Source organism: Caloenas nicobarica, chromosome 4, assembly GCF_036013445.1.
Source record: "Caloenas nicobarica isolate bCalNic1 chromosome 4, bCalNic1.hap1, whole genome shotgun sequence".
NCBI lineage: Eukaryota > Metazoa > Chordata > Aves > Columbiformes > Columbidae > Caloenas > Caloenas nicobarica.
In genome coordinates this window covers 40,338,170-40,364,015 of record NC_088248.1, presented here as the reverse complement: position 1 = coordinate 40,364,015, position 25,846 = coordinate 40,338,170, and the positions used below count along the sequence as shown (strand labels likewise).

Genomic DNA, 25,846 nt, shown 5'->3' with positions numbered 1-25,846 from the left:
CAGATGATGGCAGAACTGCTTGCCATTAGCCAGGAAAGAATCATCAGAAACAAATGCTGTCAAATTATGTATTGTGTTATCTCAACAGAGAAGCATTGAGATTAAATGAATACAAATGAATTGCAGCTCTTTTAATACTCATAGAAAATATTCTGTAGGCTTTTTTTGTTTGTTTTGACAGAAATAAAATATACCAGAGCTTTAATGGAAACGGAAATTATTTTCTGTTTCACTTTATGTCTGAAGCAAGGTCAGAATAGCTATTAGAGCTCTTTAAACATTTCTGATTTTGTCAGGGTTACCAAATTAATAGGACAGGACAAACCTTTGTTCCTCACACACAAAGCTTTGAAGGCATTCATTTGCTAAACTCATTATAGGATTTTTCTTTCCCTAGGCCATGTTAAGATTTGAAAATTAAACACTCACTAGGAATCCTACATATAATAAGCTGTCTAGAAAAGACACCAGCACTTAGTTTGGAAAAGATGTATATAGTTCGCAACCACATCAACATTCTCCCAGCCATCTCCCGAAGAAGTTATTAGAAGTTATCTACACCCAGTATCTGACTGTAAGGGCTTTTTGTTTTGCTGCCAGAACTCTGGGTTTAAAGTTCTCTTTAATCTGTTGATCATAATTTCTTGCTTGGGTCATCTCATTGTTTTCCTTATACTACCCCCCTTTATTTCTTACCTGAATGTCAAGTTTGGTACCAGCAAATGAACAGGAAAATAACAGCTCATTTATACTCTTGGTAATACATTTGGAATAATGTTAGTAGATCTCAGGCTTACTTATGATTTGCAAAGTTGAGGGAAGAAAGGACAAAACAAACCACTTAACATTTTCAATATAGCAAAACACTGTAAAAGGTTTTCTCAAGTTATTTTCTTTAAGCTTCATAAAATGTACCTCATGGCATGCACAATGCTATTGTCGGTTATCTTAAGGATGTTACTATTTTGCTCGGTGATTATAAGCCTACTTTAGAGTCTGCATTCAGGAAAGGAGAAAGATATTTTTTAAGTCTACTTAGGTGAACTCAAATGTTGCAATTAAGACAACCCTGACTGTAACAAACTACCATCTTTGGAAAGACTACTAGGATGTTAATTCAAAAGCTTGTCACACCTTATTAGAATGCATTTAACTTTGAAAACTGAAAGCTGCTAGCCCTTTCTGTGTACAACAAAAAGATAATGAGTTCTTTAAAGTAAGGATAACACTGAAACAACAGTCAGGTCCAAAACAGATCATGAATAAATTTTGATTTTAAATTAAAAGAAAGCTTCTAAACAGACAACTAATGTCTGGCAAGAACCTGTTATGTTGATACTAAGGCATAACCTAGTTGACTAGCTCACAAAAAGGCTCTCAGGCCTGTACTCCTGACACCTAATAAAAAAGAACCACCCAGAAAAGAAAATTAGATCAGTTTAGATGGACTGTTTGCAAGAGATCCAAAGCAATGAACTTCTACTGCTATTCTACATCATCTGACCAGAGGTTTTCTAACTGAATACTTTATTCAGGAGACATATCATCCAACGATGTAAAAGTTAATTAACACCTCCATTACACTACTCACTGAAGTTGTGGAAGTCATGCATTTGGACTACTAGCTGTTAATAAGAATTGCTAAATGCCAATTAAATCCCCAACATCACCTAATTCATAGCATCAACTTTGACATTACAAGAAAAATGATTAAAAAATTCTTGAAACTTTTAACACTCAAGAGAAGAAGGAATGTAGGGAAATGTGTAAGGACTGTATCTCTTTCCATTTTTCAGCTACTAATGTGCATCTTTTCAATAGTTCACTAATTATCACAGCTGAAGAAGGTAACCATGAGATAATTGTTCAAGTCTCTCATCAAGTTGTTTAATGTATCACTGCAATATAATAATGTTTTTTCAAGTGGAAAGTAAACAGTTGATGTTTGAGAGAAAAGCCAATGTAGAACCCAATGTTTGCTCAAGTTTAGAAATTTTCTTTCCTATGAGATCAAATTTGGGCATTCCACATGAAGAATTTTAAAGTAATTTAATTTCAGCCATAATTCAATTTAACCTTAAAGAAATGTAAATCAAAGCAGAGATGCACAGTAGAAAACATAAAAAACCCACAAAACTATAATGTGCTTAATTTACTACATGAATAAATATGCTTCTAGTACTTCAAGATTACTCACAGTGCACTTACTGATTTATTTCAGAAGCTACTTCAGATATCTCATGAATAACACTCCATAAAAGTATGGCATAAACATTTTCAGAAGTTGACAAACAGAGGACACAATCTTGCTGAGAAAAGGCTGCCCACTGCTACCACCTTGTTTCCATCTTAAAAATTCTTCACAAGTTCACACAAGAAAGAGATGGATGCAGCCTACAGCCATCGCTTTAGTGCACACCCAGGGAGCATTTCATAGGGTGGGCAAGCCAAGAAAGATTGATCAATACAGAGCTTGTGGAAACACAACCTTTGCATTCTGACTCCACAAGTACTCAAAAGTAAAATTGCTCATCTATTATAACCAACTCAAGAAACTATGTGAAAAGTAAAAATTTGTTTTCATATTAATATTGCATGACTGGAGTTTTCATTTTTACAGCTGAGTTGTATTTGAGTTGCCTGAGTGCAGGCAGTGTTGGGGGGTGGGAGGACTCCTCACTTTCACCCACAGCAGCCACACTCCCAATCAATTCCATCTAGGTGAAGTGTACAATTTCAATTATTTGAAGTTCTTCCCACCTCTCCCATCACAATTACAGCAATATTATTTCATTCCAGCGGATGAAAAGAATTTTGAGATAGGCTGCAGATGCCTTCAAGATGACCATTTTTTTTTCTGAGCTCAACTCTCCTCAACCTCAGGGCAACCATCTCTTTTCCCATTGGTAAAGCCATTGTGTCTCATGAGAATGCCTTCACTAATGAAACTGCTATTTCAAGTTATATCAAGGAGCTGAAGGCAAAAGCCTGTACTCTGTAATTTCAGAATAAAAACCTCATAGTAGAAATATTAATATAATATTAAATAATCAAAACTGAGAACAGACAGTGAAGAACAGAAAACTTGGTATTACAGATTCAAATCAGTTTATTTCAATGTATGCTTAGTTATCTTTTAAATTGTAATTGTTACACTGACAGTACTTTATTTTGACCAGAAGCATGTCCAAGTTAAATAAAATTCAAATAACATCTGTGTGAGTGTATTAGAGAAGAAATGAAAGAGGCATTATATATAATTTTTTTTTCCTCCTTTTAAGTATAGTGATGTATTGTTTTATCAACTTTGGATAAAAAGACTTAACTTTTAACCCTGTATGAGGGTCAGTCCCATAAGAAATATAGTTTGCTTAAGAACAGTCAGATTTTGCTGTTGGTATAGCAATAACATTGGCCATCTCTCAAAGTTTTTGTCAATGTGATACACAAAAGGTAGTGATGAAAAAGATAATGCAACTCCTCGTGCCTTCTAGTAGAGGAAACGTGCTTCAAATTCAGTGTTCACCACTTAGTTTTATTTTCATTCTCAGCTGTTTCAAAATGAAGCAGATCTCTCTAGTCTATACCAAATGACTCATGTTCTCCAGAGGACTGTTGTATATTTAAGTCAGCTTGATTTAAGTGCAGTGGTGTAAATATTGATGTTCATACACTACAGCACTAACAAACTGTTTTCATCTGTAAAGCTAAACCAGGATTAGCTTTAATTTTCAACTATTTCAGTTTAGTACTCAGTCAAGGCGACAGATTTCTGTGCACCTTTATCTCATTCTTTTTTAACGCTCAACACTTGTTACAGTCTGTCCTACTGTGCAGAGGGTGGAAGTTTATACAGCAGGAAAAAGCTTCTCACCATGGGACATCTTATGCAGGTAGCAGAAAGTTGCAACAGCACAGGTCTCCTATGATAGATATTTATGCTGCACACCATACTGTCAGAGAGACAGTCAAGCTAGTCTCAGTTCCAAAAGCAGCCCAGTCTCATAAGCACGGCATTTCCCCCCAGCTCATTAACCTTACTCATCAGCAGCTGGGCACTTGGAACTTCACTGGGAACACCCATTTTAAGTATAGTGATACGTGTAGAAGCAGGGATGCTTATGCTTCTGCCTTTCTTCTCCCACTATTTTTTGTCCCTTCTGTCACAGAAGGGTATTCTAATCACATAAGCAATGCTCGATATCTCATATCATCATGGCATGGAGAACAACAGTAAAAAATACCAAAACAAAAACGCTTAGACCATCAAATACAAATCCAGCAATTTGTCGCAAAATATTGCCATAGAATTACTTGCATAGAATTATTTTTCTATATTTATAAAAGCTTGTTTCTCAGCTTTCTGAAAAGCCATACATATTCAGGCAGCTGTTAACTTGCCATCAAGAGCAATCATGGTCCTTGGCCCCTCCACTTGCCACCACTGCCGCATCCACACATACCACAGATGGCAGTTTAGGCTCCTCTCACACTTCCAACATGTCTTGTACAGGTTCCGACTTGTGTTCCCACCAAATACTTTTTAGTTATACCCCTTCTATTCAAAGCAAAGGCACATCATAGAACATTTTCCTGGCTGCAGCCAGTTTGGCCATGTACGGCACCAGGAGGCAATCCCAAACACCTTCCCATTAGCAATTAATAACGCCTCATTCCTTGTTCTACTGTAGCTCCACAAAGAGCACTAAAGAGCCGTGTCCATGTGCTCCTTTGGATGTGTTCGGCATGGACCTTGTTGGCAGTGCTCTCTTTGGTGCCTTAATCCCCACAGGCACACAATTTTTTGAGGAGAAGGGTGGTTAGTTTTCAGGGATAAGCAGACTCAGTTAAAAAGTATAGTCTCTGGTATATAAAGGTGAAGATTTATTAATATTTAATAAAACCAAATTAGTAGTGTAATTTAAAGAGCTCATGTTAAAAATCATTGTATGTATGTAATTACATACCATGTTGAAAAACAAGCCACTAAACATATGGAAAGGGACAGAATTAAAAGCATTTTCCTTGGTTGAGATTGTCTTTCACAATATTACAACATCCTCTTCCAATTTTTGTTGTTAAATGTTGTATATTTTGACAACAATGGCAATTTTTTGAAGAAGTGAGCTTTAACCATATCAGAGAATTGCTGTCTATAACAGAGGTTTCCTATAACAAGATAGTCATTCACACAATAAAACCTTCACTTTCATTTCATCAGAAAAGTCATATCCAGCCATGATCTGAAGCCAAGCATCCATAAATTGGAATCACAAGTGACATGTTACATAAACTATCTGTCTGCAAGTAAAATACAGGGAATTTCATCTTCATGCAACAAATAGCATGTATTTCTTGAGTGAAAAGTTGTGCAATCCGATACTCTGATAGGGCTGATTTGCTTTTAGTACAAACTCTGTTACCTTACCATTATTGTTAGATATCACTAATATCAATTACAGAACTACACTTTAAAAAAAAAGTAAAGTAAAACAAAAATCAGACAACTACTATAACGCCAAAAAGGGTTTGGTAGGCTGTTAGCGTAACTGAGCCACAGATCAGATCTTCCTCCATGTTCACACAAAGTAAAGCACATCACTGGCATTGCAATTCACTGACCAACTCAATCAAGCCCTAATCAAGTAGTCACAGGTTGGCTTTGTAGACTGACCTGCATGTTATTAATTTGGGCTATTAACAGAACAGAGATTTGGCATGAAGCCTATGGTATCAGGTACAGGGCAGTATGATATTCTGAGAAGCAAATGAATAGGGTTGCAGAAAATGGAGCGAAACCAGGGGACAGAGATTGGAAAACATAATAGATGACAAAATCAGAAGAGATTGGCTCACTGACAAGAATTAAAATTTCTCAGTTTGTCATTTTCCACCAAAACACCAATTCATTGCCAGTGACAGAAACTAGTTCTGTCCTACAAGCAGCTGTTGGGTGCTATGTTTTTGGTTTGGTTTTTTTTTGCCCCCTTGGCAAATCCGATCAATTTTTTGCAAACTAAAAAGCTGCTCGATAACTGTTACTGCTAATCAATTCACTGTTGCAGTGGCATTGTTCATATTTTTTTTTCTCTTATAATAGATGCTATAACAGAGAATCACGGAGTAAAAATGCTTGGTAAGTCAATTTTACATGCACAGGCACATGCTGTGTTAGTTCACAAGCCTCACTATGGTAATAAAGTCGTTAAAACACAACAGGAATAAAAGTTGACGTACAATCTTACAACGTGTTTGCAACCCACATGAACTGTTTAACTAATTAATTATGCAAATCTATGTTGCCCCAAAGTTTTAAAGTGTTAATTAGAATTTTTAGTATTCCTTTGTAAATGCAAGCTGTTCCATAACAAAACCAATGAAAACTTGCTTCGTTTTTCATTTTGTCCTTTCCTCCAAAACTGTTGCCCACATTCTGCTTCTTGCCATGTTTTCAGAGATCTGTCTGTCAGACCATAACTCCAGAGCAAACCGTGACAACAATAAACACCACATCCCCAAAAACCAAACTTGCAATCCAACCCCCGCATTTCACAACTCCTTTGCACAAAAAGACTCAGAGAGAGGACAAAAAAAAAAAAAAAAAAGCACGTCGCTTTCCACAAGCCTCATGTACTCAGAAACCAGGCTCAACATCAGAGGTGCACACAAAGCCACTGCAGAGATACCTGACACAGAAGTGTGTTGGTACCTCCAACATAAAGGTGTTGGGTTTTTTTTAAGGCAGATGACACTTAATGAAACTGATAGGTCTTTAATTTACACAGAGTTTGCAATACAGAGCTCGCATGAATCGGGTATTGGAACTGCAACCCAAACTCCATCACAATGTCAGAAATATTCTGCATATCTTAGTGTGCAAAGGTATGTATATAATTAAACTTTCAGGAAAAAGCTTTGGTACTTGGACGTAGTTATTCAGCGGAAGTATCTAGTGAGGAACTGACTGCTAAATCAGTTGGGATGAGTAAAAACATTCTTAAATTTCAGTGTCTGCCAGCACAGCCAGTTCCCTTTCAATAGCTATCTAAGGCAAACTAAATAGAAGTCTAATGCTTGCTTCTCTTTCACAGAGCTTGTTAAATGACAATGTAATAATTTTATGTCTGGTAAAACTTCTGTAAACTCAAGGTTCAGTTCCCTTTCATCACCACCATTTGGTCACTTGTGTTTACAATGTAATCAAAAGTGTTACTTCCGTTGAAAGAAAGAGCTCCACAAATTCGATTAATTTTCTTCCTCCCATTTCTTCATCATTTTTAAGTATACAAACTCTCTATAAATTATAAAGATATTTCTGCAACTTTGGGCACCTATATTTAAATCTACATTTCCTTCTGGCTGTCACAGAGGACTTTTTATATTAATGTAGTTTTTTTACATTAAATTTGCCCATAATCAAATATCATACTTCCAAATTTCATAATATTTGCTTACCTCTCTCTTAATACCAAGTCTCTAGTTTGCATTATATTGATATTTAAAAAGGTCCAGCTGTCCTTTTATTTTTATAACATCTAAATGTCATAATTTATGGTGAATATTATCCATGAATTATCTAAAGTTTTTGGTTTTGATCACAAAAGCTGAAGAAGTGCATACAAATAAAATGAAGGCACACAAGTAATTTTGCAGAAAAACCAGCAAACTGCTGGGTACCTGGCTGTGCACTATATTTTTTATCTGTTATCAAAGGTTCTTTATGTGCATTTCATTATTTATATTTGCATTTGTTAAGAAAACAAAAAGGCTTCAGCATTTTTATCCATCTTTTACACAGCTTTCAAGACAGTGCTTTTTCTCGTCTAGTCTTTTGTAACAACTTCTTAGACTTCTGTAAAAAGGAAGTGTTTGATTAATAGAAAAGCCTAGAGAAAAACTTCTGTCACATTATCACTACTTTTAAAATAAAAGTGCTATTGAAATATCCCATTGTCACTTTCATCTAGAAATATTTAGGTTCCTAGCAGAAAACTCTCTCTTTATAATACAAAGGTGTGGAACAAATATAACACACACGATCTCGCTTAAATGGTACATAACTGATTTGGCAAAAGAAAGTAATAGCCATTTGCCAGCTATTTGACATATGCAGCTTCGTGTAGAAATTATTTAATGAGAAAAAGGGATACCGATTTATCACTAACCACTATACTGCTGCAATGCTGTAGTAAACTTTGCTTGCATTGATTCTATCAGTTTTGACAATAGAACACACATTAAAATTTTGACCTAATCTGTCTTCAATGTCTTTTACACTGGTTTACTACTCTCATGAGTCTAAGAAAAAACAACTAAAGGATGAAGGACTAATAACAGTAAACAAACCATCTATTCAATCACTTCAAATAAAGAACAACTGGGAGGGGTAGGAGATTTCCGTCAGCATTTTTTCAACATAAAATAAACCAACTTTATTTTGTGCAGTCACTTCACAAAAAAAAAAAAAGGGTAGAAGAAAACATGATATAGCCTCAGTTATGTACAGTTTAGAGTATCACAAATACAAGAAATAAACATTTCAGATGCATCAAAATGATTCACCTGACTTGAAATTCAATGTTACTGAATTCAGAATAGAGATGCCACCACATTTTCCTTGTGCATTTGCTCTTCTTATAACATACAGTACCAAATATGCTCTAGTTCAAAACTGGCAACCATTCAAAAACACATTTCTAATCTTTCTTTTAATAATACCAAAAAAACCAGATTAGTAAATCTTCCTAATGGTACAACAGTTCTAGGCCCAGATCCATACAAACCTTAACAGATTTCTTTCACATTTTCAAACCAGATACATATGTTAAGCATTTCTATCCTGTATGAACCACTTCTTCCAGCTGAAAACTGTTCCATTGAAAAGTCACATAGGTTTATATAACTGGAAACGAAGACCATTTGGGAGATTTTTATAGTGTTACAGGAATTAGTATTACAGGCAATATTTATTCCCAAAATATTTTCAGCCAGCAGCAGAACCTAAGTTATGGCAGGCAAGAAAAGAGCAGCAGAAGTTACAGTACTCCCTGTTTACTGGCATTATTTCTTTTTCTAATAACTGGGAAGCAGATAAGCTTTCTAAAACACCAACACATTTAAAAGTATATCAACAATAGTCAGTAAAATGTAACAGTATCACTACGTTGAACTAGCATAGCCGCAATAGCTGCTCTCTTGGTATAAGGAACATTTTTACTTGTCAGACACCTCATAAAAACAACTCACAGACTTCCCTGTAAGTTGATTACTGCTGGGGAATTGTTAGCCTGCAGAAAAATTGTTGTGCTACTTTACACTTCTTGTTTTGAAAACTTTCATCCATGGTTTGGATTTTACAAACATAGAATAGCCAGAACTGTATTCACTTTACAATTTCACTTCAATTGCATTACAGATAGAGAGGCAGTTCATCAAAGGATATATTGCAACTAAACCGGCAAATATGAGAGGGTAAGATAGATGCGTGCAGCATTAATCTTTCTAACCCCTGAAATATCAAGTTAAAAATCTTAAAAAAATGATTCCACTGCAGCACTCTACTAATATTCCTCTCATTCACCCAGGGGCTTCTCACAACAGTAGGTCAGAAATCTGCTCCTCTAAGTTTCTTGCTGAGACTAAGGTTTTACCTAAAACATCAGCAAAGAGCACAATTCTCTCTTTTGCTATCAATCGACTCAGAACAAGGCTCACGTATATACTAACAAGTGATGTTTCAACAAAAACAACTAGAAAAACCCCAAGCACCAAAGAAAAGTCAAAGCTCTTCATGCTCAATGGCCTAAAAGACGCACAGAAATTTGGAAGAAAAAGTGTTTCCCTGTTCTTTATCATTGTTATGGACAAATTTTACCTAAGAAATGCTAAGTGTCATTTAAGGAACCAAAACATTCATTTCTTGTGTTGCATTCAAGAAGTAATGATAGCAAAGGTCATTAAGTAGCTGCAGGTTTCTTAATTTTACTATACATAGATGATGTAAACTTTGATTAACTATTTTAAGCAGTTTTTCACATTGCATTCAAGAGAGCCTCATTTCTCTGTATGGCTACTTTGTACCACTATATGAAGCTGTCAGACTCAATGAAATTCCAGCATTAAAATCTAACGAGTTGCATCCAAATTGGCCCAAGTTAATAGGTTTTCTGAGTAAAAGCAAAGCCTAAGGAAAAGATGTTGAAACACTTAAATATGCAGTACTTCAGAAATAGTATATTCAAAATAGTATAATAATGAAGGTCAATGAACAGTTCACAATCTCTTCCCACTGACATGAATTCCAGTATTCATGCAAAGTAAAACAAAAACCACTTGCACATGCTTATTCCAGCTAACAACCAAACTGTACTTGAAGGCAATCAGTCCAGCAGCTACTGTCTCCTCACTTCTTGTTACCCTTTAGTTTCTACAGGGACCACACCGTGCTATAAATTTCAAGTTAAAACAAAATCAGTTGGGCCTTACCTCTGTCACTGAAGTCATCCACAAGAATAATTTCTGCTATCAGGCTGTCTGGAGTGCGGTTGATAATACTGTGTATTGTCCGCAAGAGCGAAGTCCAGCCTTCGTTATGAAATGGGATAATTATGCTTGTATTGGGTAGTTTTTCCAAGTACACCTTGTGCTTACAGCTGAAAAGAGAAGAAAATAATTGTTTAAGCATATCTAAAAGTCTGAGTTGACATATACTGCCATCCATTTTGGCCATTCAGCCATCATTGTTTCTGGTATAAAATCCAACAGCATAATTAAGGCGTACTTTCATGTAAAAATAACTAGTTAATTTAAATATTTATATCGCTCATAGCATGCAATAAATCTGAGTAACAAAAACAAAATTGAAGTACACTGGTTGGAATTAGATTATTTTCCTTCACTAGAAACTTCTTCCTGTGAAACAACAAAGGACATATATTCTATGACATTATTTCCAGAACACAAGTCCTCTTATCAGAAAGATTTCTGAAATATAATATGAAGGAAAAGAAAATCTGAAAAATCTTTAAAAATGAAAAATGAACTTGCAATTCAGTTTCTTCTACTAGCTGAGAACATTTCATGAATAAAGTTTAGGCTATTGAAACTGATAGGATCTTATCTTTCATGTTTTGTTAAAAAAAGTGGAAAAAGGGACACATTCCTCTGTCATTAACATGGCATTTGCATTCCCCAAGAGAAAGTCACATGCTGATAAAGGTATTGCTAAGAGCAGAAACGTCAGCTTTCCAATAAAAAAACAAAACCAACAACACACAAAAAAAGTCTAGATCTACAACTTCTAGGTACAAAAAAAGTACAGATATCTTTGCTGCTTTTCATAAAGAATAACTATGCATATCAAACACTGCTGTAGGTAATAATGTTGATTTACATACATTTGCAGCTTTGTTTGCATTTCCACTTTATAAACGTCACTTAAAATTCAATATTTACCAATTTACTGTGCAGCTACCAGTGTTCCAAAGAAATAATAAAAACTCACAGCTACTACAGCTGTATTTGCAAAATATTAACCGTTACACAGTTGTGAGTAAACAAACAAGTTTTCCTAAAATGCTTTCCTAAAAAATAGCATTTACTTTTGTAATTTAGTAATTTCTTCCTAAAACATGGCAGCAATAAATTTAACAACAATCAACTTGCATAAATAATACTTTTTGAAACTTTAATAAGTAGTTTGCTGATGAAACATACATGCATACTAGAGAAATGACAGTTACTTTGCAAGAATGTTCTGGAGAAAACAGGGCTCATTGCCTAGTGACAGAAAAGGCTAAGTACACATTCTAACACTTCAGGAGGCGAAAAAAACCACTGCAGCAATAGAATTAGGTAAAAATTCTTTTTTCTTATCTGTAGGAAAAAGTAAAATAAAGGAAGCCCATTGTTAATATGTAGCTGTTTCAGCTGGCAAATTAAGAAAGCCACCCACCAAACCCACCACCTACTGTTGGCCAGCTGTTCACCAACAAGAATGCTTCTTAGACCAGAACAAAACAACTACTACACATGCATGTAATTCTTATGCTATTCCTGAAAGCAAGATTTTTCCTTTAACGTTTTTAACTCCCAGCATGATTTTAAAACTAATAAGTTCTCCATCTCCATAAAACCCCAAGCCAACAAACAAAACCCAAAAATACCACATAAATACAAAAGAAAGACATCATAGAATAGTTTGGGTTGGAAGAGACCTTCAAAGTTCATCTAGTCCGACCCCCTGCAATGAGCAGACTGTAATGTTTAAAGCATAAAGGAGGGGAAAATAATACCTGAAACACCCAAATACATCAAAATGATGGGGTTTTTTTAATAAAAATGTTGCCCCAGCTTAAATAGCCTCCTGCATAACATTAGCCTCCTGTACAACCTCTTTCGAAAGAGGTTGCACTGAAACTTGTGTAATTGTATAGTTCAATATTGTAACCTTAAGTGTATATGGATGAGAAAGGTCACTGGATTTGGATATTCTCATTGATGGTTTCAGAGTAATTTCATGATGAGGAGAAGCAGCATCGATGGAGTCAGTTTCAAGCTGTTTCATTCTTCCTACAGAACATATTACTCTATTAGCCTTAAAAGAGAGCCATACTTAGAACACAGAAGAGGAAAATACCTTACATTTTTTTAACATGTCTTCATCATTCCACTTAGTCCTCTAATCCCCATTTACTTTTACTTTCATAGCTGTTGCAAAGGTATCTTGCTAAATACGAATTGATTTCTGATAACAGCCACAAAACACCAAAATACACTTTTCTTCTCAAAAAGATGGTCAAATTCTCAAATTCACAGAAATGAAACCTTAAATTTCAACTCTTTCTTTTGTTAAGACAGTCTGTTAGGTTTCATAGCAGTGGCCCACTTGCCTTTCTTCAGCAAGAAAAATTCTGCTCATTTTTAGCCCCTTGCTCTCTGACATGAGACTTACAGAAGATCACTATAAAGCCCTTTTATTTGAAATTCTATTCAGCATTATGAATAGCAGAGTATAGCTGGCTCTGTGCTGTGATGGGCTGCAGGACAGACCTCATAGGATCATTGTAACATTCAGGAGAAGGCCATGAACTGCAACAAAGATGCAGTTTGACATCTACTGCTGAGACATTGGATTTGCCAAGAGAATAATCACATACGCACACAGCATTTGCTCAAAATCCATTAGTGTGGTTCTTTGTATTCTGCATTTTAGAAGTGATGTCAAACACCCTGGCTGCAAGAAGACTACTTGAAGCACACACATTGCTTCTTGTCAGCCATTGCCAGTCTTCGAAATAACAATCGGGTCTTTCTGCATGGAACAAAGAAATAGTTACCACTAGGTCAAAGTGAAGTCCGTAGATGAGATTTCATTAACTATTATTATATTTAAATTTATCAATGGTGCCTACAACATAGAATAAACCAGTCTAGGTAGCTGTATGATTCATATATTAAGCAGAAAAGACAACTGTGCTTATGTGCAGCAATAACCAACATAAATATTGACATATATAAATTTATCTCATCTACTACTTCAGCTCATCTGCGTGTTACTAAAGGGAACCAAGAAGTATCAACAAAGTTCAGATAAGCTACTAGAAAGATACTTTTACTACTAACTGCAAAAATTTTGCATCAGCAAAGATTTTCAGAAGTGTTCTTTCAACACTAGTTCATTATCAAAAATTCTGTAGAATACATTTGGAGAGATGCTGACAAAGTTTGATCATAGGTTCAAACAAACCTTGCTTTATTATTTATGCTGGTTCCAATGTCCTAATGTACCCTTTAATAAATTTTATTAAGTTTTTAATAAAATACTTTATTTTTCAGCCACAATAAAGTCATACTTTCAAGACTCTCCAAAACAATCCTAAGATGATAACAGTGTTTTAAGCATTCCCAAGCAAAACACAGACTGATTTAAAGATGTCTACTCTCTGAAATTAATACGGTTAATAGATTAACTACTCCATGGAATGAATGTTTTAAAAAGTGAGATTTTTTTTATTCTCCAAAGAAATGAGAAATTATGATTCGAGTATTTCATATTTCCTGAAGAATGCAATCTTAACATAAAAAAAATAAGTTTACTGTAGAAAAGAAAAATGCTATGTAAAAAAGATAACCTTTATCATCCAATTTTAACAGGGTTTAAATGAGAACTAATGTTCATCAGGTAAAACTTTTTTTAATTATAGTGTATATGTTAACTGAAAAGGAAATTACTTCCTATAGAAATATTTAAAATACTGCTGAGCAAAATAATTTTATTTTCCAGAGTTTCACAATTTCAGTGAAAAATTTCGTCAAATTTGTATCGATTTAGAACACAACAGCACTTGCACACATGAACTCCAGTTGTTAGCCTCTCCCTGAAGACACTGCACCTACTTGCATACTTTAAATGAAAGTAGGCGCTACGTGGACAGTAAGTGTTTTTCAGGTAGTTTGAATGCCAGAATAAAGTGTCCAAAGAACACATTGGCTTTCATTAAAGCTTGGAATACTAGGAAATCCAGAAAAGCCTGGAAATGAATCCTAAAATCAAAATCCAAAAAGTTTAGTAGATTTCAGACAGACAGATATGCAGTTCAACCAGTTTCAGTCAAGTAAGGGTTTTCTCCAAGATCTAACTCTACAAAGAAAAGATTGTAACATAGTTGATGTCAATCAACATTACTTTATGTTATCCTTTTAATTATCATAGAATCATAGAACAACTGATAAAGGTAAATGTATTACTGCAGAGCGTTAGTATCACATCATATTCTGATTGAGGAATTCAAACTCACAACAGCAACAAAAAAAATCAATGGGGAACTAAAAAAAAAAAAAAGGGTGCAACTACTGGGTCTTTCAAAATCATTTTTAAAACAAAGGTACTACTTGCTATTTTCGGTTTGTTTCCATCAGGACCAGTTTTTGCCCTAGTGGTATTTCACAAAATAACCGATGAGAATTTTGCAGTAACAAGATAGATTTGAATGGTAAATGAAGACAGGTCATTTGACTTAAATAACTCGGTTCTGTATACGTTGTAAAATGACTTGCTTGAAAAGTTTGTTAGTATAAACATACACAGTCCTAGAAGAAAAACCTCCCAAGAAAGTTGACAGTTTTGCCCATGGGATTGAGGGCAGAAAACTAAAACAGCCTACCTGAAATTAGCATGCCCAACTCATTTTTTGCTTCGGCTTTGATCACAATAATTTCCATGAAAGTGTTACGTGGTTATGTATATTCAACATCATGCCCATACTGATAAAAGGATAAATATTTAAGGATGCTAAGAGCACATTATTTGAATAGTCTTCCACTGTTTTCATTTTATTTTTCCTCACTTTCATCCTTACTTCCATACTTGTGTTTCCTCAGATAACCAAATAGCACAGTAGGATTTTTAATGTTTAATGTTTGAGGCAGCATTCATTCACTTTGCTCAGAAACACATTGAGTAGTACTTGAGGTATAGCTGTCTATAAATTCAATTGCTCGGGTTAAGAAACCTCATGCTACCTCCTTCTTCCTCACCTTCCCTTGTTCAGTTACCTGATTGATGCAGCCTGCTCATCAATGGCTGGTGAGTGACTATTTACAGAACTGGAGGCTTAATTGTTGAGTGTTTGATGCTGTCTTCCCCAAAGCATTCTGAGAGATCCTGATCAGTTTTCTCAGCTCAGATACACGCTCGTATCTCTAGGTATGTGCCAGGCTACTTCGTCAGCACGTGGTGCAGTGGAACTGCAGGCACCTGCACATCCTGTGGCGCACCCTAACTAAACAAATCCAGGCCTCCAAGCTTCTCCAGAGGGCACATTTGGGATTATTCCTAGCTTTACAGACTGCCAGACTAGGGTGGTGAATTCAAGCAGCTTGCCCATTTCACAGCCAGGACCATAATCCAGAAATATATGGGAATGTCGTCCCTCTTGTTCTTACACCACACAGTCTCAACATACTTGTGCAACATGCCAACCCTTCTCTTAAGAGCTTTAAAAGACAGTGGCTTTCAGTGATTAGGACTATTCTGCCTATATTACTAATATTCTTCAGTCAATCTTACAGAACTTCTTCTCAATACTTTCTTGGAAGCAGACCCTTCTTATTACTACTGACTTCCACACTGACACCATTTTGATCTTGGTTATGGTTTCTAGCTACGATGTAATAATTGCAGGAGTATCTGTATCAGACATGCACACTGTACTGATACGCCCATTCTCTTTCCTCCTAATAAGTCTGAGGATATAACTAATACACAAGTAACTCGTAAGGATACCTCCTCCACTCCTAAGCACACACAACACCCCAAGTAACCACTTGCAATCAGTCAGAAAATCTCACATAGAACAAGGGAAAAACCTAGCTTACCATTACTCCATCTGGCAAGTGAAATATTAAACCAAAATAATTTGCTTCTGCAGTATAATCTTACTTCATTCTTCTACCATTATAAAGGCAAACTGGGAAGCAGAAGTCCATTGTGTTCTCTAGGTGGACTTTTTAAATTTAAAGTGTGTAATTAATATTTTTTATTTTTAAATCATGTACTTGCCCTAAACACTTCAAAATGCAGAACTTTTCAGAGTTTAGTCAAATAATACCTAGTCTTCTGGTTCTATTTTTCAGAATGAATAATTGGCTGCCATCAAAAGAGATTATTTTAAGATCTTGGAAAGCAAGGTCATTTATTTCAAAAGTGCAGTATTCAAATGCCTGAATCAACAAGTTGGGAGGGGGCAAAGGGGTGAAGAAACAACTGTACATATCTAGGATTCATGGCAGGAATACTGTTCAAGAGGAAGAAGAATATAATTGAAACTTGAAAAGCACTCCTACTCAGCATAAGCATTTTCTGCATAACCTTAATAGAACAGTACAGATTGACCTTAAGAAAAAGTACCACAGATGCTTTCCTAAAGGTGTGTCTTTTCTTGCATTTAAAGATTACATACTTAAGTGCAGCACACCAGCACTTATTCATGGAACAATGCTGAATAATAGGTTCAGTAGCTGAGGTTATGAGAATAACAATTTCTTAGCATAAATGTTAATAGATTACTGAAAACTCATTGTTTAGTAAACAAATCTCAGAACAATTTCTGTGCTAATTCTGAAAATGATATACAAACGTCTGGGTAGAAATACCTAGCAAGAAAATAATCATGATAAGTGACTCTCATCCTGCTAGGTGAGTAGCTCACACTTGTACTTTCTTACTGACGTTATTACACTAGCATTCAGAACTAAGGGAGTTTAGAACAGGATGATGTGCAAGGGGCATTATGCATTTCCCTCACACAAATCCTCCGAATTATGAAATAATATTAGTAATTTGGACTTTGCCAGAAAAATGTTTTAGAGACAGATTTGTGTATGCATGAAAAAATTGGCATCAAATGATGAACTTGCTGATGAATCAGACACAATGATATTTTCAAGACTATTATTATGAATCAAAAGTTATGAACCTTGAATTATGCTTTCAAATATTGTTATCTTTGATCAATATTGTCTTTCTTTCTATGATACCTCAGAACTTAATATATAATATTTCTTATTAAAGAATAATACTACACCATTAAATGTGTCCCATAGAGACTTTCACATTAGATTTTTAAAAACAGAGGACTTCTCTACCAGGGCATGAGTTGTTTCTAAATTAATTTTCAAAGCAGTAAGTACCTTTTCACTATCTCTGGCCAAAAAAAATCTCCTTTGTTTCTCTCTTCCATTATTAGATACATTACTCAGCATTAATGATATCTGTGATCCAAGTATGTAGCTTATTACTGTTCTGGAAAACTGGAGAAGAACAAAATCATGAGAAAATTGCTACCATGAAATCAAACTTCTTTACAAAAAAGGTAAGGTACAGTTTTTGTAATAATTTGTATAGTGAAAAATGTTAAATACACATAACTGACAAAGCAGAAGTTTCTATGAGCTTTGTATTTGGCATGCTGTTCCTACAGTTTGCTATCACATCCAGGCATTTGGCTCCAGGAGTCCGAGACTTATAAAAATGATACACTGTCACATCCTTTGACTGGCTTCAAAACACTTAATACAGATTTAGTTATTCCTTTGAGATACAGAATTCTTCTGCTATGTTGAAGCAAGACTCAAACCCAAGTTTCTGAAGAAAACAATTTTGGAGTCAAAGTTGCAGGGAGACTTTTAGAAGGTTAAAAGAATAGTAAGAGCTTCCTCTATTCCTGAAATACTAGCCTGCCCAAGGAAGAAAAAAAAAATTGCCACAGAAACACCTGGAAGCTATTTGCAACAGGCACTAATAAAATGTAACTTGAAAAGAGGACTGCTCATAAAAAGGAGTTACAATTACACTTTGTGTGTACACTTACAATTTCACTATTGAGAGTCCTAAGACTATTAGGATTTCTTTCATGTTTTTAGCTTCTACCAGGTAGAAATAAAGAAATAGCATCCTTTTACTTCAAGGTATAGGGATAGTTCTGTTTAACTCCTAGATGAGTTTTTAAGTAGGAAAAAAAGTCCTAAAACATAGTATACTATCTTAAGGAAAGATGCAGAACTGCAAAATTCTCCATCTTTACAGCTTCTCTGTTAACAGGAAAATGTAGAAATCTACTACCTCTGTAGAGGAGCAAATGAAAGAAAATAGGCTTCTGAAATGATAAGAAAGGAGAGCAGGGCTGGCACCATTTCAGCCACTTTACAGCAAAAGCCGATTCATAAAAGCAGCAATTTGTTTGACCCTGTGGATATGACAACAATAATATTTTATGCACATTAAGGGATGCCAACAGCAATGCCTTGGCCAGTTACCAGGCTCTATGCCTTCTAGACACATCAACAACCTTGTAAACTACCCTTTCTGATGGATAATAGCACAGGAGGAGTTAAAGGTCTTGCGGACATCCTTTTGCTGCATTTAGGAAGCAAGGCAGCAGCCTACTACAGCATTTACTGGATCATAAAGGTAGCCCATCTCCAACTTCCTCCCCTTACAAGAAGTACCAGAGAAAGAGCACAACAGAAAGATTTTCAACCTTTTTTTCCCTACTGGCTGTGCCAACACGCACTCTCATAGCTTGAGCTGCCTTTTCAGATCTGACCTTTTCTTTCCCTTTATTAAAGGAACTACAGCACCCACTGGGCTCCCAGCTACTGACAAGCCCTCTACAAAGCTACCAGGACAAAACATTTTCCAGTGAAGATTTACATAGTAATTGTCTTAGCATGTCAAAGTATTCCACTTACAGCAACAAGTTTCAGTCACACTGTGTTTCTGTTCCAATCTAGCCTTGTCAACTGAGCCTGATAAAGTAGTGATAACTAGTAATTTCTGCTGCCATTTGACAAGCCTGTAAAATTAGCTTGGGTGTGAGCTGATGGAGGGGAAAGTAATCTTTATTTTCACAGTGGCTCACAGCTGGGAAGCAAGCAGGCATTACTGGGTACGGGCCTCAATAAATGTCACAACACTTTTCCCTGCTAGAACAAATAAACCTTCTCTGAAACATTATTGCTGTTTTCACAAAAAGGAAAGAGAAAGATTAAATTGTACGGTAGAAATAGTTTGCATTATTGCTATTAAATACACTAACAAACATCTTGGAAACTAAATAGGTAAAGCCTTGTGTTCTTTATGTCGCCTTCCCCCAGTATGAACTTCATCACGGCTGATATTGCTGAAATAGGTGCTTGTTACTTTATGTCAAATTGCATCATTTGGTCTGTCATGGACAATCTCTCCAGCAGCAGGGCATGTCTTCAGAGAAATCAAAGTCAGTGAGTTTGCCTCACTTAATCCTTCAAACCAAAAGGTTTCTCTAACACAGGGAAGAAAATAAGAGGCAGATAAGTCCTATGACACAAAGCGCGTTTATGTCAGCAAAGCAAGCTAGCATCAGCAGGCATCCTAGTACTGTAATAGTATTCCAGCTTAATCAGTGCACTTTATTATCTATGAATTCCAAAACATCAGCAAGCAGCTCAGTTTCTATAATATATACACATATATGCATACACACACCCCCACCCACTGTTTTTTGAAAGAGATTACAGAAATATCAATGTACTCTAATTCATTCACACCAAGCACGCTAATCTGACTGTCTCTCAAAAGTCAGGATGACCTCAACGTAATCAATAAAAAGCCTCTTATTTTGATTCTAGGTTTGTTTTCCTGGCTAAAGGAGAAGAAACAGGATTAGAATCTCAGGTTTTCGTCATCTCAAAGTGTGTTTTAAGCATGCTACTTCAGGAATAAACCAGGATGTTCAACTACCCTTTAATTTCTGCTTCAGAAATCCTAATCATCCTTTTATCACTGGGCCTTACATTCCAAAGCTATCTCACAGGCTTCTAGGAACCCTCTGGCATATCAACCAGTTCTGTGCCAGTCCTCAGACACCTCTCCCAATTGCCACAATGATTCAAAGATAAGTGAGAGTGGCCTCAGAATGACATCAGCTCCTTCAGTACACTCCATCAGGGCCCATGGATGACTTATGTTGAGTTTGCTTAAGATACTTCTGTGACCTACCTGTCTTCTCCACCTCCTTTCACATCAATATGTGACCAGGCTCACACCTCTCTCTCAACATCATCTCCCAAAGACAATATATGAGATAAAGTAATGGGTGCCACATCTAGTTTTGACCAGTGTCTGTAACACCAAAGTCAGAGCTGGTAGATGTGGGAGCAAACACTGTGAAAGTGCTGCTGTCCGGCCTCATGGACCACAGGTGTCAGCACAACCATTAAGTTCTTGTGCCTGCTACTACATCTCACGGCCAACACAGCCTTTGGAAAATTAGAACTTGGCAAGGTTATTCACAATTAAACCATGCAAAAGAGAAAGAAGTTGCTTTTTCATTCCAGCCTTGCTGCACATTTGCAGTCCTTATTACAGAAAGTATAACAGCTAATTTCGTTGCCAGTGAGAATGTATTGTGGGCACTCGCCCTGTTTTGTTAATGTACGAGCTGAAATTTTATTTGCTTAGAAGCATCCAGTCTTATGCGAATTTTCTTTAGATACATGCCTAATTGTATGAAAAAACACACTTGGAAAGGAAGCAAGAATGGATATATAAGAATAAGGAAGATATACTGAGGCTTTCAAAAACTATTAAATTAACAATGTACAACATAATCACTCTCACCTGTGACCCACAAAGGTACAGATATCTAGAATATTCCACATTTCTCACAGATCTTAGTGAAGTTACTTGTACTTCCCAATTTCAGTACTGTATTATTTGAGAGTTAAAAGTTCTGACTTTAATCATTGCCAAATGCTAATAGACTTGGCTATCCCAGATGCACAGAACTGGCTAGCAGGTAAATATCTTTTAGTATTCCTGTCCATATCAAGTATAGATTTCACAGTTATGTTTACTGCAGCTTGCTGTTTTCTCTGCAGCGTGGGAGGCTTTACTGGATTCTAGGTAACATGCAAGGCATCTAAACACACAAGAACTACTTTCCTTCACTTCGATAAACAGCTTACTTCTCTTATCAAATTCTTTTCAGTAAACAGAAACAGAACCATGAGGCTTGGACTCTCCTCACTGGCAGCTTGGTCCTCACCAAAGGGCGGAAGGGGACACATAAAAGAAAAGACACTTAAACCACCAAGAAAGCACTTGGGAATTATTCCATGTTATTTGTTACTATTAATACATATCTTGCAGAGGAACTGACAGCAGGTATGACAGAGACAAAAGGCCACAAGTTTTCTTGAGGATAAAATATCACTCATCCTGTTTTGAGGAGCTGCGCTTTGAACTAGATGCCCTGAAGCAACTGCAGAGAACAATCTGGGGAGGCTGAGAAACAGGGACATTGCCTACCCTGTTTTGGACCACAGGATTTTCCACCTTCACAACAGTACTTAGTAACTACACAAAACGCTTTGAAAAGCAGTCAAAATGAGAACCTCCACCTTCCTCACTACCCTACCTAAAGCAAAATTTGAGTTTAACCAATTGCTCTGTAGCCAGATGAGGTTAAGGTTATACTAGTAAAGAGCAGTACAAAGGAATGCAGCATGTACATGCGTATAAAGATATTGCTGATTTCCCAAAGTGAAAGAGAACTAGATAGAAACTTTTTACTCTCTTAGCTTATTCAACACATAATAAAAAAAAAAAAAAAACAAAAAAACCCAAAAAACCCCAAACAAACAATAAAACATCAAACCAAGCAACTAATTACTTCCATGACCTGTATTAAATATTGCGAAATTCAGCCTACTTAAATTATATTAAATAATTTTTCTTCCAGTGTCTTGAAGCAAGACACCCAAAGCCCATCTTTAAGATCATAGAATGCTGAGGGAAACTATCAGACTCTGTCTTGGAGTACTGGATTAAAGATGGATTTTTAAATTGTATTTTTAAGAACAATAGACATAGCTTAAACTGTGACAAATGCTCTCTATTTATAAAAACAAAGTAATTAAATACATTCAATCCAATAACTGAAAATTTTTAGAGGATTCAGATATGAACTACTGCATGATTGTATAACTATAACATTCATATAATATACCCCTTTCCCATATGAATCTAGTAATTCTAGTCTTCCTGCAAAGTTTACTAAAACACACTTAAGGATTAACAGTAACTCTGCAACTACTCCAAACATACAGACAAACAAAAAAACCCAAAAAAACCCTTCTAAGAAATCCCATTGCATATTCATTTTAGCCTCTTTCAAAAATACAAGGGACAGCAACCATACTGAATTCAAATATTTTGAGAGAGAACCATTCAAGCATTCTCTCAGCTTCTGCTACTGATAAAGAGAGAGAGTTGGAGAGTTTCATTTATGCAGAACAGGTAGAGTGAAATTTGCTTTTTTATTATTAAAAAAGAAAATATCATTAGTGTTCAGGACACAGATGATCTCACAGCCTTTAGCGAAACACCTGTATTCCTTTGAATATGAAAATGCATTTCTTCTGAGGCCTTTGAAAAATTTAACATATGAGAAAAATGAGCACAGCTCAGACTTCTGAAAAGGAAGCTTCTGGGAGTGACAGTGAAAGGCCACCACCTCACACAGCAACAGCAAGACCAACAGTCAACACTTGGAACCACTGACTCCAGCCCATAAGGGCTAAAAACCAGACACCACAAAAATCAAGTTGGGCATCCAATGTAAACGTTAAGAATTTCAGTACAAAATGAATATGTTGTATTGCAGTCTACAGAAAGTGGCATGAGGCAGGTGAAAAAATAAAAATAAAACCATCATTATTTTGAAATTTTTTTGGTATTGGTATAAAACTTCTAACTCTTAAATAGTAATTCCATTGCCAGCTCTCAATACTACCCAAAACTCATAATATTGCCTTAGACTTTAGGTGACCAGTACTCTTATTTTCACTAAATCAGTCCTGAAACTCAATGAACTGAGATGATAATCGTGTTTCAGATTTTTACCTGGAATTAAAGTTGTGGTTTTTTGTTTGGTTAGGTATTTTGTTTGGTTGGTTTGGTTTTTAACCTTGAAGTTACAGGTGATTATAAGCAAAGAACAGAGGATTAGCTAATATCACTTGGCAAGAGCATCCACTGTGATAAGAATTTTGCATAAGAGTGAGACAGAAACAAGACATCAGAGACGTCTCAGAAATAAAAAAAATATCCTTCAAGTGTAGCTACGACACACAGAATACGACATAGGAGATATTAGAGGAATGCAATAGAAACATATTTAAGACACAGGGAAGTTGTTAAGCAGCCTTAAAACAGAAGTTAACTGTTTCATTTCTCTGGGGATTTTTACAGCACATACATTTTAATGTCTTTAAAAGGAAAGAAGCATCAATCTGAATACATCTTGCTGAAGTGATTTTAAGAGATCACACTTAAAGAAAAAAAACCAAGAACATTATAAAAAGAAAGAAAACCTGAATTTCTCATAGCTTAATCATCTAAGCATTTTTTTTAGTTGCACCCAGTTCCTTCCCAGAAGATGTATTTTGCAAATCCTGAGCCCAATTTCCAAGGAGACCAAGAAGGAGAAAGTTCATTTAGATTAAAAAGAGCAAGTTTTGGTTATCTGCTATATTTGCATACTTCCCAGAAAGCCAAACGCTTAGAATTGGGACTCAAAATTCCTTCGGTCTAAGACTTTGGAATAAAGTATTTTCAATGAAGTTATTTCAGAGAAATATAGCAATTTTGTTTGTTGTATTTGAAGGTTCATTTTGTGGATTTTATCTACTGATGGATATAAAACTATTCTATTTGGTTCTTTAAAATAAAACCTAGACAAGAGTTTCATGAAAATAGTCTTCAGCACAGACAAGCCCCTGTGCAAATGATATACACTAAACAGAGATAGAACAAAACTTCAAAGTCTATAATAATAGTATCTCCCACAAACATGCAAAAGAAGAGAATTAAAAGCTGAAGGGCAGCTAGAAGCTCCAAAGCAAAAGCCCTCTATAATACTCAGAAGCTGACCAAACTAGATCTTGCCTGCTATACCTCCCTTGAATTACCTACTCTCATTTTATTTCAGTAAGAACCCTGTTTTCTGGCATAGGAGTGATACGCTTTTCTCTGAAAGCAACCTTACGAGGTATGAACTTCTCCACATTTCACACATGCTTCTGAAGAGAGGAGACATTGCCCAAGTGAGGTGCAGTCTGAGACTGGCCTGCATCCTTTTTAAACACACAGAAGCCGAGAGATGGGTTTGTTTCAGCCAGTAGGTCAGAACACACTGTCAGACTTCTGTGTGTCCTGGAAGTTCAAGACGGACTTGCTCCAAGATGTAACTACCGGAAGTACAGAGCCCAGCTTTGTTAATTTAATCAGTGCACTACTTAATACACAAATTTAGCGCAAGAACTTCTTTTATCTTTACATTTAGAAGTGACACAGTCAATTAACTAATGGACTACTTGTCCTACAAGTGTTTAACATAAGGAAGGTTGGAAGGATATGATGGAAGCCAGTTTACTCAGGACACTACTAAAACATCAACTATACAAGATTTCACTGACCAGCACAGGAAACCAGCTGGATTGGAACATGAAAATGATGCAGATACCTAAGGATTCAAGTTCCCCTAACAACACGCTTAGGTGAAAGTCACTAATGGATTTGTGCAGGGGGAAGTGGGCAGAGAAAGGCTAGTGTGACACTGACTTGTTCCCAATATGTCACTTCTGACAACACATCGCTCACATTGCTTCTGGGAACACACATGGAAATGTCATCAACTGTGCAGACAGTAGCGGGTGAGAAACAAACTGCCGGAAGAACAACTTGCAAAAATACAAATGAAGGATAAACATTTCAGCTTTCTTTTGTACTTAGTAATTGTCCTCTGCAGTTCTGCTAGTAGAGAAGGCTGCTTGATGAGCATATTTGTAATGCCAACAACATAATTTAACACAGCTTTGATGCTGTACAGCTGTGCATTAGACTTCAAACTTCTTGTAAGCACTATTTCTATAAAAAATCTCAGGTAACTTGGAAAAGTAGAAGGCAAACAAAGCAGATAAAACATACAACTTATTTTAAAAAAGTTTTTTCTTTGACTTAATTCTATGCAAACAATGCTACTGTATACAAATTAACAGATAAACAGTGTTTTCTCACAACAATGCAACATGGCAATTAAATAAGTAACACCTCCAACTAAAGATTTTTTTTTTGTTAATTCAGCCACTGTGAATTATTTTTTAAAATCTTACTATGCAAACATTTATACACTGTTCATTCTTTGAAAAGGACAGTTCTACGTTTGATAGAACAAGGCATTAGTTGCCATGATATTTCTCTTCCTCTGCACCAAGAACTTCTGTCAAGCTCTCAAGTTCTGTT

At 35.9% G+C, this 25,846-nt stretch overlaps 1 protein-coding gene across 1 annotated transcript in view; it reads right to left on the bottom strand.

Moving 5' to 3' along the window:
- GALNTL6 (polypeptide N-acetylgalactosaminyltransferase like 6) overlaps positions 1–25,846 on the bottom strand; it is a 442,009-nt gene that overhangs the window by 228,669 nt on the left and 187,494 nt on the right. Inside the window, exon 4 of the mRNA XM_065634412.1 lies at positions 10,486–10,652. Within this exon, the coding sequence (XP_065490484.1) occupies positions 10,486–10,652 (167 nt within the window). The remainder of the gene's footprint in view (positions 1–10,485; positions 10,653–25,846) is intronic.